This window comes from Elephantulus edwardii, unplaced genomic scaffold (assembly GCF_000299155.1).
Source record: "Elephantulus edwardii isolate Elephantulus edwardi_28Jun2011 unplaced genomic scaffold, EleEdw1.0 scaffold00046, whole genome shotgun sequence".
Taxonomy (NCBI): domain Eukaryota; kingdom Metazoa; phylum Chordata; class Mammalia; order Macroscelidea; family Macroscelididae; genus Elephantulus; species Elephantulus edwardii.
In genome coordinates, this window is record NW_006399796.1 from 19,440,565 (window position 1) to 19,453,788 (window position 13,224).

Consider the following 13,224-nt stretch of genomic DNA (forward strand, 5'->3'; position numbering starts at 1 on the left):
TACTGAATGTCCCATCGACTGCCAGGAAAACAAACAGATTCATCTTGGAGAGGATTAAACCAAGCTACTCCTTGGAGGCAAGGATTCTGGTGCTTCGTCTGACATACTTTGGACATGTTGCCACGAGGGACGGGTCCTTGGAGAGGGACATCATGCTTGGGAGGGTGGAGGGACAACGCAGGAGGGGAAGACCCTCTATGAGATAGATTGATTCGGTGATTGGGGTAATCGGGATGGGTGTGTCAGAGGTGGTGCGGTTGGCGCAGGATAGAGCAGGGTTTAGGGCTGTTGTGCATAGGGTCGCTATGAGTCAGAAATGACTCGACGGCACATAACAACAACAACAACACTCATACACATGTCCAGGTCAATGGCTGGAAAAACCACTTCGAACAACACTTTGTGCCTTGACACCACTTTGTATCCTTTTACATTCACCAGTAATGATGGAGGGTTTCAATTTTTCACATTTTTGAAATAGTTTTATTTTTTTCTTTTTCATTTTGAATTGTAGATGTATAATTAAAGAATCAGTTGACTTAGTTATTAATATGTTGAGCTGCTAATCAAAAGGTCAGCAGACCAAATCTGTCAGGCTCTTCTAGGCGGAAAAATAGGCAGTCTCGCCCTATAAAGATATTTTGTTGTTGATTGTCTTCAAGTCGAGCACGAACCATAGTGACCCTGTGAACAAAAGGCCTGAAGCCCCTCAACAACTATCAATATTTATCAAATTTGATAGTGTTTCCGGAGGTATGTTATTTAGGAAGTGGATGTCACTCGTGCTTCCAAATATATAGAGCCTTGGAAACTCAATGATTGATTTACCATGAGTAAGAATTGACTCAATGGCACTGGGTTGGGTTTTTTGTTTAATGAGTAACACAAGTCCTCAATAACATAAATCACTAAGAATTTCATCCTAATGTCTTCTGATGAAGATTATTTTTCAGCCCATAGCTCCATGTTTTGTTTATGCACAGATTGTATTTTCTCCTCCATTATTGTGTTGCTATATACCATCTAGCTGCCTGTGACTCAGAATGACAATATATACTTAGAAACCGTATTTAGCTCTGAAGCCTGCCCTGTCCTGAGCCTGTCTCATTGACTCAGATACACCTACCCCCATTGCCTTAGTTACTGTCTCAATCCATCTTATCCAGGGTTTTTCCCTCCTGCACTGTCCCTCCACCCTTCCAAGCATGATGTCCTTCACCAAGGAGCGGTGCCTCCTAACTACGTGCCCAAATTATGTGACACAGAGCTTCAAAATCCTAGTCTCCAAGTAGAGACTTTGTTTTACTCTTTCCCAGGAAGACCTATTTGTTTTCTTGGTGATCCATGGTATGTTCAAGACTCTTCTCCTACACCACAACTCAAAGGCATCCATTCTTCTGCTGTCATATTTAGTCATTGTTCAGGTCTCAGATGCATAACAAGTAATTGTGAAGATCATGGTGTGGTTCGAGCACACATTAGTCTTTAGACTGACATCGTTGGTTCTCGGTACGTTGGAGAGTTCCCTGACAGCGTATATTCCCAGTGCAATTCATCTTTTGATTTCTTGACTGCTGCTGCCAAGAGTGTTGATTGTGGAGCTGAGCAAGCTGTTATTGTTAACAGCCTCAATCTCCTCTCTATCATGGTGCTGCCAGTTGGCCCAGTGATGAGGATCTTTGTCTTCTTGATTTTGAGCTTTAGTCCATATTGAAGACTGCAGCAAGCGCTTCAGGTCCTCTTCAGTTTCAGCAAACAAGGTTGTGTCATCCGCATCCTGTAGGTTGTCGATGAGTCTTCCTCCAATCCTGATACCTATTATCGAATTTTTACCACTCAACTTAACTCATTCTATCATGTCAGAACCAACTTGTAGTTGACCCTTCATGAGTTTTCAGAAGCTGTAAAGCACGTGGGAGAAAATTGCCTTATTTTCTCCTGTGGGTCATCTGTTAGACGCAAACCACCTGCCTTTGTTTTAGTGGTGCAAATCTTTACCCACTCGGCCACCAGAGCACTCTAACTCACTAACTTACTACTAACAGTGTTGAAGTATGGGGAGGGAGTATAAGAGGTGAAAAGGAAGACATAAAACGTACTTAACTGTTGTTTTTGTGTACGACAAAAAGGAACCAACCTATAGTTAACCCTTCAGTGGGTTTTCAGAAGCAGTAATTACACAGGAAGAGATTGACTATCTTTCTCCCATGAAGTTGCTTGCCATTAGGCCACCAGAGAACCTGCCAGTGGCTAAATATTCTTTGTTAAGGAGATTAATTTCTCAAATATAAGTGAGCAACATTTCTAGCATGTTTCCCACTAAAAGTTTTACTATCAATGGCTAAAGTCTATTTTACTTTGTGTAGTGAATATTTATCTAGACTCATCCTCATCTCTTCTATGTTACTTCCTTTTTAGATCTTTTATTCAGAGATAATATTCCTTTATATATATATAAAACAAATTTTAGAAGTCCATTGAGGTGAATCTGTGGGTGATAAATGCTCAGTTTTTGTTTCCTTGAAAGAATCTTTATTTTACTTTCAATTTCAAGTAAAAAAATTAACTGAGTTCTGGAGCCTAGATTGATAGCTATTTTTTTTTCTCTTGTCACACCATATATTCACTTATTTATGTCAGTGTCAAAAAGGCCCTTTTGCCATGTTTTTTGTCTTAAAAGGAAAGCTTCAGCATTTCAGTGTTTATTAGGATGTTTGTTGGAGGGTTTTGTTGTTTAGAGGGTTTTTTTAATTATAAAGACATTACTTTCAGTGGTGAATAATATCGCATAAGTCTATTTGTAGGGAACTCTAGTGGCCTAGTGGTAAGGAGGTGCACTGCCCACCCAAGGCAAGTGTCTCAAATCCACCAGCTGCTCTTTGGGAGAAAGGACAGTCGCCTCCTATGAGATTTACAGCCTCTGAAAACCCACCAGAGTCAGCTATACAACAACTTTTACATAGATGTAAAAAAAAAATCATAGTTTCTATTTTTTATCATAATATAAATTGTATAGTTTTTGAGATGTTTGAATCTTTAATCAATTTTTAATATTAAGTCAATCTGGTATTGCCTGGGTAAACTCGACTTTGTCATAGTGTATTGCATTTATTTTACCCTTTGTTAGAATCATACTATTAATATTTATTTAGGATACTAAATCTAAGAAAATAGAGAGATGCCACTAATTTTCATTTTTTTAAATCCATGTCTAGTTTGTGTATTTTGGAATGAATTTAAAGGGTTTCTTTTATGTCTCTTCTCAAGAAGGTTTTGTGTAAGTTCAAACTCAAAATTTTAAAAATAATTTTTAATTTCAAAACCAACTGTACAAACATTTTTTTACTAATTTTGACTGACGTATGCTACGGCAGCTCTGGTGGCTTAGTGGTAAAAAATTGCACTGCCAACCCAAAGGTAAGCAGTTTTAATCCCCTAGCTACTCCATGGGAGAAATGGACAGTCTCCTCCCATGTGATTTACTGCCTCTGAAAACCTGCTAGAGGGTCAGCTTCAAGTCACTTTAGCATAATTTGGCATTATTTAGGTATGTCCTTTTGTTTTCTCTTTAGACTTTACAATATTTGTAGTCAAGACCTTATTTTTACTGTGTTTCAATCTTAATAATATTTACAAAGAACTGTAATTGAGATTTTTATTCTTTATTTTGGATATTTTCTAGTCTTTCTATTTCTCTCTTCCTCCCTGTTTCTCATTGGTTTTCTGCCTCTGACCTTGATATATTAAAGAACACTGTTATCAGATAATACCACCTTTGAGTTACCTTTGAAATCAAATGTTGTTACTGAAATTGGGTTTTGAAAGATAATATGTGTAACTGCAAAATCAGCATATTGTTCCTATGCATATGCACTATACGCATTTAAGGTTCTGGTTTTGGTTTTGTTTTATAAAGAGTTATCTCTTAATGGAACTATTTTCTGTTAAAGAAAGATATGAGTGCAGATAGCTTTGTAGATTCCATGATATTCTACCTTGATAATTGACCTTCCATGTAAAGGCATAGTATTGTCTTGTAAGAATTTTGAAAGTCTGCTTTAGATAAACACCAGGATAATAAGCATCATGTTATATGCCTTTAATGGGTTCTTACTATAGTGGAATAAAAACAGGAACATTATATTATTTTTATTAGTTTGCTAGGAAATGCTGAATTGTGTGTTTCTGTTGTCTTACACTGAGCATTTTAAAGTTCTTTTCTAAATGTACATAAATATATCCATTTTCAGCAATGAAGTTGAAAACCAAATATTTATCTCTAGCCTGTGTAGCATATGGAAAATGTTTTATCCTGATGGCCTGCATTGCTTATGCCTTATTATTTGAAGGCAGGTCTTGCTAGCATTAGTGCTCTAATGTCACACAGCTGAGACATGCCACTTCTCAAGGTGAAAGCAATCTCTACCATTTCTTCCACATTTTTTGCCTTACTTTTGGTACTTTACTTTGAACCCCTGAATTAATGAGTTATTTTTAAGAATGAGGCTGTAATTTACCTCTTTAAGATGCCTAGGCCTGCAGAGCATAAAGGGTAAATAAAGGTCTCTTCAGTGGGAGATTTATTTTGTGTGGCTGTGCTTATCTTGAAAAGCTGCCAAGTTTGCTTTTATGCCCTCTCTGGGAATCAATTAGAGTACCTGCTGTTTGGAATAGCAGATAATAGTGGAAGGTCATAGACCACCAACAATGTTCAACAAGCAAGCATTATTCTAAAATTATAGCCTAGATTTGCTTTATAGTTCTGTATACATTGCTTAAGGAATCAACTTGACTTAAGTAATTCTTGCTTAATGCACTGTAACTCAAGCAATGTCGTCTTTGGTTGTAAATTCAGCCTTTTGGTCCAAAGGTTATAAAACATGTAACAAGAAGGTCTTGAAGACAAAAAAGTAAGTGAATAACAGCAGCAACTTAACTTCTACCCTCTTCATGAATAAAAATTATCACATTAGAAATCAGTTAATTCAGATACAGGTGTCTTCAGAAATGCTCAATGTTGTGTATGTTGTGTGCTATGGAGTCAGAACTGACGCATACCAGTGGGAGGAGATTGCCTATTCTTCTCCCTCAGAGCTGCTAGTGGATTTAAACCATATACATTAGGAATTACAGTGTTGCTTCTTACCCTTAAGTCACCAGAGCTCCTTAACAATTAGTGGTGCTATTTAAAGTCTAAAATATTGCAAAAAACTACCTTGGTTTAGGCTTTCTTTAAAAATAATTCTTAGATGAGTTTTTAGTAGATTAAAATTTATAATTTGAAATTTGCATTTTGTTTATATGTATGATTTAAGTAAATTTTATATATAAATAAAATTAAAAGTAAGCCACAAGAGAGGAAGACTCCGACGAGATGGATTGACTCAGTGACTGGGCTAGGGTTCAGAGCTATTGTGCATAGGGTCGCTATGATTCATAAGCAACTTAGCTGCACACAGCAACAGCGATAACAGGAGTGAAAATATCCTGTCAAGAGCTGTTATTTTGCAATATAATAATAACAACCTTCTAAACTTAGAATTTAAGTAAAAGCAGAGTTTAAGTGAGGATATTTTAGAGAAAGAAGGACAGAATACATAGCCTAGACACAAATACCTATTCTTTCATCCTTAAACAAAAGGTATGCATAATTACATTTGGTCTACTCTGTTTAGTGAACTAATTTTGAATAACCATGTTTGTTTTATATAAATAAATAATGCGATTTATTTTTTAAAAATGTTTGTTTTTATATAGCCATCTTTCCATCCCTGTGTTGTACACTGTTTTAAGTATAAATTTATTTTCAAAAATACCTAAAGCATGATCCTTAACATAATCTTAATTATTGTCTTAACCTAAAGAATGTGAATTGTTCCCTTTCTTATCGTTTCCTTTTTCAGCATGTTATTTGCACAGGATTGTGGTGTAAAGTAGAAGGTGAGAAAGAATGCAGAACCAAATTAGATCCACCGATGGATGGGACTGATTGTGAACCTGGTAAGGTAAGTCCTTGGTTTTTTTGTGAAGTGACTAGGAATATGAAATAAAACAGGAGACATACATTTACTTTGATAATTTTCTCCTGTTAGTTTATACTTGGTTTTGCCTTGATACTGTTAGACTATACAACATACAGAAAACGTTTTAGCTATGTTTTGAATTTGATCCTTTAATACTCTTTAAAACCATACTTGATTTGTGAATATTAACGTGATTATTTCTGGTGTTATAGATGATTATAACATGGAGTAGTTGTTGTAGTTGTTGATGTTGTCATGTTCCGTCAAATCAGAACCAACCCACAGATGACCCTACAGCAGATTTTCAGAGTCAGTAAATTTCAAAGGCAAAGGAGAAGATTGCCCATTCTTCTCTGGAGCAGCTAGTGAAGTTAAACCATGATTGTATGAAGAATGATAGGCATATGTGATATTGATAGTGAAGTCAATTCATGTAGTTTTCACTAGTTAAGTTATACATAAGTAAAATAACCACAAATAATAGATTAACTACAAAAACCATGCAGTATATATATATGGCTTTGGGTACAAAATATTATCTCAGGAAAACCATTGAATAGTGTTTGACATTTTAGAGATTAGTAAATATTTGGGGTTTTTAGTTGTTGAATATGTTTCATAATGGCATAGGAATTTATTAGTATTTGACTATCTGGTAATTTTTACTGCTCTTAAAAACTCATTTACTTTGCCAATGGAAGTCAGGTAGATTGTATATGTGTTTATAATTAGGATTAACATAAAATCCAGACATTGCAGTGAGGTGCAGAGACAACAGTTCATAGTTTATAGTGGTCTAAGTTTGATTGTATAAATAACAGAAGAATAGCCATCATTAGCCATTCAGTATAAGAGAAGAATGCTTGCCTATGGAGAGCATAAATTTTCATATTTTTTAAAAAAGTAACCAGGTATCACCAGATTACTTAATGTGAATTACTTGCGGGAGAAGTATGTGAGATGCTTTTAAAAAGATTAAATAGAAACATCAGTTTGAAAAGTGAATTGAGACCCAGTAATTTAAGTTCTATATATTCATTCTAATTGCATTTACAAGAGCACAAATATGTGTACATGTTTATGTAAAAATGCATTTGAAAGAATAAAATTTAAAAAAATAAAAAACGTTCCTCTGTAGAATAGTTTCAGTGTAGCTGCTAAAAAAAGGGCAAAGAAATATCGATCATTATCATGACAATGTGTACAAGACATTATTGTTAGGCAAATCCTAATGCCATTTGACATCTAAAAAATTTAAAATTCCACAATTATAGAGGTATGAACACACACACACACACATACATAGAATGTGTTTATAAACTCTTGGTAAATAATTTGATAAGGGAAATTTGTAGATGGGAGTGAGACATTGTAGATAAAGATGAGTTTATCTTTTTATGTATCTCCTGAACTATATGAATACAATCATATAGCCATTGAATAATATGTCTATCATTTACTTATAAGCGACTAGTAATAATAGGAACTCTGCTACCAACCCAAGGGCATATGGTTTGGATCCACCAATTGCTCCACAGGAGAAAGATGGGCAATCTCCTCCCATGGAATTCACAGCCTCTGAAAACTCACTGGAGAGTCAGCTAAGAGTTACTTCTGACTCGACGGCACACAAACAACAAATAACAGGATTTATTTAATTTTTAAAAGTACATCTTTTTAAAATAACACCAATAATAATTTTAACTATGAAAAATTTTCTACCGCTAAACACTATCAACAACAACATGGTTCCTTGGATGGAAATTTCTGTGAAATATCAGTCAGTTATTTACAGAGGTTGCCAAATATTTCTCTGTGAGATTAAATGGGGAGTCAGTATTTGGACCAGTCTTCTTTGTAAATTATAAATAGAGGTTTAACAAACTGTGTTTATCAGGCAAGCCTCATGTACTTTGCTGCATTATTTATTGCTTGAAACATTAAATTATGCACCAGCCATAATTTTCATCATTCCTCAAACATGAAAAGTATAATAAGCAGATCGCCAAATAATCAGCTGCATTTTCTCCAGCATCACACGATTGAACATAAAGTATCTTCAGTTTTATAATCTGACATGCTAAAGAGTTTGCACAATTTTGTCTGTCTGTATGTTATGTATAAACCTTAGGTATCTAACATAAACATACTCTTTCAGCAAACTATCACCTAACTACTCATCAATATAAAATGTATTCTTTATTTATAATTGTGTTAATGATTTCTCCTGGTGATTCTGTTATAATTTGTGTGGTGAAATAACTAATGAACATCTGAGTTCCCCAGGCCATGTGGGCTGCTTTAGATAGTGTTGGTTCCACCTGTCATGCAAGCATCACACAGACCTCTTCCAGTACACGTCTATTGAGTGTGGCAATGCGAAAATATTTGAATGTTTGCAGCCAGTCCTAACTACTGCTAGCTCAGTACACTGCAAACAAAGAGACAAAGAGAGACTGTGTAACTCATGACACTGTAGTGATGTTAATCTAGCAGTGTATCCTAGCTCATCTAACAGTATGTAGTAAGAGTCTAAGAAGGTGCCTACACAATTGTAGGACTCTGCATTATTTTGAAGGTAGGGATTTACATGCTATGTGTAAGGATATTTACCAAATTTTTATTGATCTATTTTCTGTCTTCCTCTTTACCTTCACAATATTCTCTCATATATGTTTACATTTACATTTAATATATTAAATATGTGATGAATGATAATATCAACCAACAAAAGTATGCTTGTTACTTGTGAATGGCGATGGGAAGGCAGTTAAATAACAACTGACCGGAATTTCACATTGTTTTGTATTTGTTTATATAATATATTTTGGTCATGGCATTTATTTTCCAAAATGGAAATTACCATTATCTTTCAGACTAGAAATAACAAGGGCTGGAATGCCTTGTCGCTGACATGCATGTGTTCAGAGACTTTGCTTGTCTTCCTTCTTTTCTTTTCTCCCATCGGTGTAAATGAGGATATTTATTTGATTGGAGAATAATTAGGCTTTTTTGACATCTTAATGAATCTAATTCAACTGAATATTTTCATGAACTTCCTAGAATATCTGCTTAAATATTTGCAAGTATATTAATATAATTAATGTCACAAACTATCCCAGAAATAATCTCCATTGCAGATCTGTCAGCAATTTTTAAATAAGACTGACTTGGATGGAGATTGCAAATTTTTAAGTTTTATAAACTATGCACAATATCATTCTTGAGACTGAAATGTGTCAATGTTAATGAAATAATAAATGCTGCTAGAATGTTTATGGAAAACATCCTGAGTTATTTTCTAGAAACTCAGTAATATTTGAAGAAAGCATTTAGCATGTCCCTCGGTGCAAAAGCATAGTACCATCTGTTGTTGTTACTTGCTGGGAAGTCAGAATCAATTCATAGTTGGCCTGTCCATGAGTTTTCAGAGGCTTTAAATCACACACGAGTTGATTGCTCATCTTTGTCCTGTGAAGCAGCTGGTGGATTCGAACTGTGTTGATTTGGGTTAATAGTGCAGCTTTTTACCACTGAACCCTCATTTCTGAGAATTTTATCCAGAGACCTGGAATGTGCAAAGGAGAGAGAGTGAGAGAGAGAGTGTGTGTGTGTCTGTATGTGTGTGTAACTCTTTTGTCCTTATAACCATCACTGGATATGTATATGCAGATTGGCTTGCATATCTGTTTTCATTTCTTTTAATCTGCCAGTTATGTTCTGCTTTCAATGCTTTGCAGTGCCATGTCCTATAGTGTCCCAGGATATGTTAGCCTGCTATGACATTCAGTCCATCATTTCATTGCGTGATTATTACTAAATGGGCAAAGATTTATGATGAGCACTCCAAGAAAAACTTAACACTCATATAGTAGTGATATGCACACCTAAACCAAATATCCAATTGAAGTTTCACAGCTTACATAGTAGGTTGGGGTTTTTTAACAAGTAACATAACTTTACTAAGTTCTCAAAACCAGAGAATAACTTAGAATGCTTTCGCTTGGTCTCCATTTCCCCCCTTTTTCCAAGTGTCAGACTATCTTCATACAAAACCTCAGTTTCTTTAATGAAAATTGACAGTGTCACAAAGGATTACTCAGAGTTGTTCACTTTTTTTTATATTTTATTCAACTCTAGATCTAAGACTTTATTTTAAAAGGATTGTATTTAAATTTTGGTAGTACTAGAGAAAAATCTGCAAGGACTAACTAATTCAGTGCATATAAAAGCATGAGCTGGATTTAAAGCTATATAGAAAATACTGTAAATTCCACCTTCTAAAAATATTTAGGAAACATTATCAAATTAAAATCAGAAAAAGATCATTAAATATTAGAATTAATCGAATTTTGTTAGATTCTAAAATCTAATTTATAACCTGAATATAATGGTATATGTAATATTTTTACATTATTATTATTATTCATTGTTAACCTTGGTTCAGTGCTTACTGTGTGTGATGTATTCTACTTGTGCTTCATTTAACTTTTGTAAAAAGTCTTTTAAGCATCTATATTATCAGTCACACATTGAAAATGGAAAAGCTGATTATTAGTTTCTATCATTCTCCCGAAATATCTTTTAAATAATGTTGCTGCAAATCACAGAATATTATATGGAGATCAGTTTCCTGGAACCCATTATTATATAGTCATTAATAGTAATGTTTCTAATCCTTACTTACTGTTTTCAGGGTTTTTTAACAGTTAATTTTTACCTTTGAGGTGTTTGCTGGGACCACCATCTAGCTGATTTTCCAGAAAAGAATAGTAATAATGATAATCTAATGAATTTTGGCAACCCTGCCTCTTAGCAACTGCCTTTATTTAAAGTCGGTGAAAAAGAGAATGATCCTACTCCAGTGTTTTCTTTTCCAGTTAATAGATACCAAATAAATTATATAATAACAAGAATTAAGTAACAAAATTTCAAGAAGTCTGATGACTCAAATCTCTTCAACAAACTTGGACTTTGAGAAGGAAATTCGACATGCTCTTAATGTTTGTATTTGATAGGAACTTTATTGGTTAGGGGTGGATTAAGCAAAGAGGAAAAAACTAAAAGTCAATTTAAAAAACTATATTTACAAGCAAAGGAACTATACTGAATTACTGGCATTTCAAATCAAAATTACTAAATTTATTAAAATGACCTCTAACACATAGTTATAATAGGAAAGACATTTATTTCTTTTTTTACATTCTTAATATTATTCTCATATTTTGTACTTTAAATTGTTTTCTGGGGCTTTTCATTTGTTTAGTTTTTTTTAAGAATTGCTTGAATTTTTCTTTTGTTTATTCATTTCCTAATTCCCTCATTGCCTTCTTCCTATCTCAGTCAAAAGAACTGAATTTTCGGGTTTATGGCAAGGCTGTATGATGTGGCAGTAGAATTGTGAGAACAGAGGCATTATATTACAGTGGGGAGCAAGTAAGAGTTAACTTGGTTTTGATGTTTTTCATTTCCTTATATTTGGGGCTCTAGTAGACCTAACTTAATTGGCTTTCCAGTGACTGTGTAGACCAATGAATGATTTTCAGTTGTGCCCTGATTTGTTCACCTAAGACATAACTTTTGGAATAGTGGTGTAAGGCTGGAGAATGTACCAGCAGGACCTCAGCACCTGGACACCTGGCTGGAGAGTGGAGCCTGTGGAGCCCATGTAGCCGAACCTGCAGTTCTGGGACCAGCACTCGCGAGCGCAAATGTCCTGGGTAAAAGCAAAGTTCCTGGTTTGGGGGAGGGCAGTTTTTCTTCAATTTTGGAATGCAAAGGTGTTACTATGTTGAATGTTGAGTAGCTAGCAAATCCCCTCAAAGCCTGCTCCATTGTGGAAAATGGAAAAAATCTCTCAAAACTTTATATATAAAAAATCCTTCCAAAAAAGTAAATAAGGACCAAATTATCTAAGAATGAAAAATAAAAAGCTAAAAAGGATGATATTGTGAATAAATTTGGGAAGATGTTGTTCTTAAAAAATAGGGAAACAAATTAGGACAACCATGTGAACATTTAAAGAAACTGAAAAGTTTAGATAAATACAGATAAATTTATATATATATATATATATATGAATATATATGTTTGAGATGCCTATGTATTTATATATATATATTCTACATATGTATCCCCTACTGTTACTAATTATTCAATATGATTATGTTTACAAAAGTAGATTTACTATGAAGGATTAGGATTATACATCATTAAAATAATGTTCTTTTAAAAAATGGTTAACTAACATAAAAAGCAGAGATAAAATTGATTATTTGTGCTATCTTTTCTAGGCTAGGTACTGAAGCAAGGGATTGTAATGGTCCCAGAAAACAATACAGAATATGTGAGAATCCACCTTGTCCTGCAGGTTTGCCTGGATTCAGAGACTGGCAATGTCAGGCCTTTAGTGTTAGAACTTCGTACCCAAAGCCTGTACTTCAGTGGCAAGCTGTTGTGGATGAAGGTATGTATGGCCAACCAATTATTTTCTTAATTAAGTTGACTTCTAGTTTTGCCAAGGTGTTTTATAATAAGAGTAGATATCATTTAGTATGTATTACTGAGTAGTTACATCAAAACTGGGGTTTTTTTTCCTACTTCTACTGACAAAACATCCACAAATATTATAATATAAAAATGTGCTTTATAAAGAATGTGATATTGGTAAACACTGGATGGAATAGCTGAAATGAATAACAGAGGTATTACCAAATACTGGCAAGAATGAGGAAAAATTGATTTGTCTGCAATCCCAAAGGCACATGGTTCAAGACCACCAGCTACTCTATGGGAGAAGGATGGGCAGTCTCCTCCCCTGTGCTTAACTGCCTCTGAAAACCTATTGGAGGGTCAACTATGGTCAACTAAGTCTGTTCCGAGTTGATGGTACACAACAACATGCATTCCTAGTTGTTGTTGTTAGGTGCAGTCACATTAAGAATGACTCATAGTGACCTTATGAACAACCAATCTAAACACTTCCTATCCCATACCATCTCACAGTCTCTGACACATTCAAGCCCATTGTTGCAATCACCATGGCAACCCCCCTGGTCAAGGGTCTTCCTCTCTTTCACCACTCCTCCACCTTCCCAAGCATGATGTCCATCTCCAAGGAATAACCTCTGCCTAACAACATGCCCAATGAATGTGACATGAAACTTTACCTTCCTTGCCTCTAAAGATGCAGTGTATCTCT

General features: G+C 34.7%; 1 protein-coding gene across 1 annotated transcript in view; it reads left to right on the forward strand.

Moving 5' to 3' along the window:
* The window catches only part of ADAMTS19 (ADAM metallopeptidase with thrombospondin type 1 motif, 19), a 426,420-nt gene that overhangs the window by 271,839 nt on the left and 141,357 nt on the right, over nucleotides 1-13,224 (forward strand). Inside the window, 3 exon segments of the mRNA XM_006886015.1 lie at nucleotides 5,904-6,005; nucleotides 11,613-11,743; nucleotides 12,317-12,489. Coding sequence (XP_006886077.1) covers nucleotides 5,904-6,005; nucleotides 11,613-11,743; nucleotides 12,317-12,489 — 406 coding nt within the window.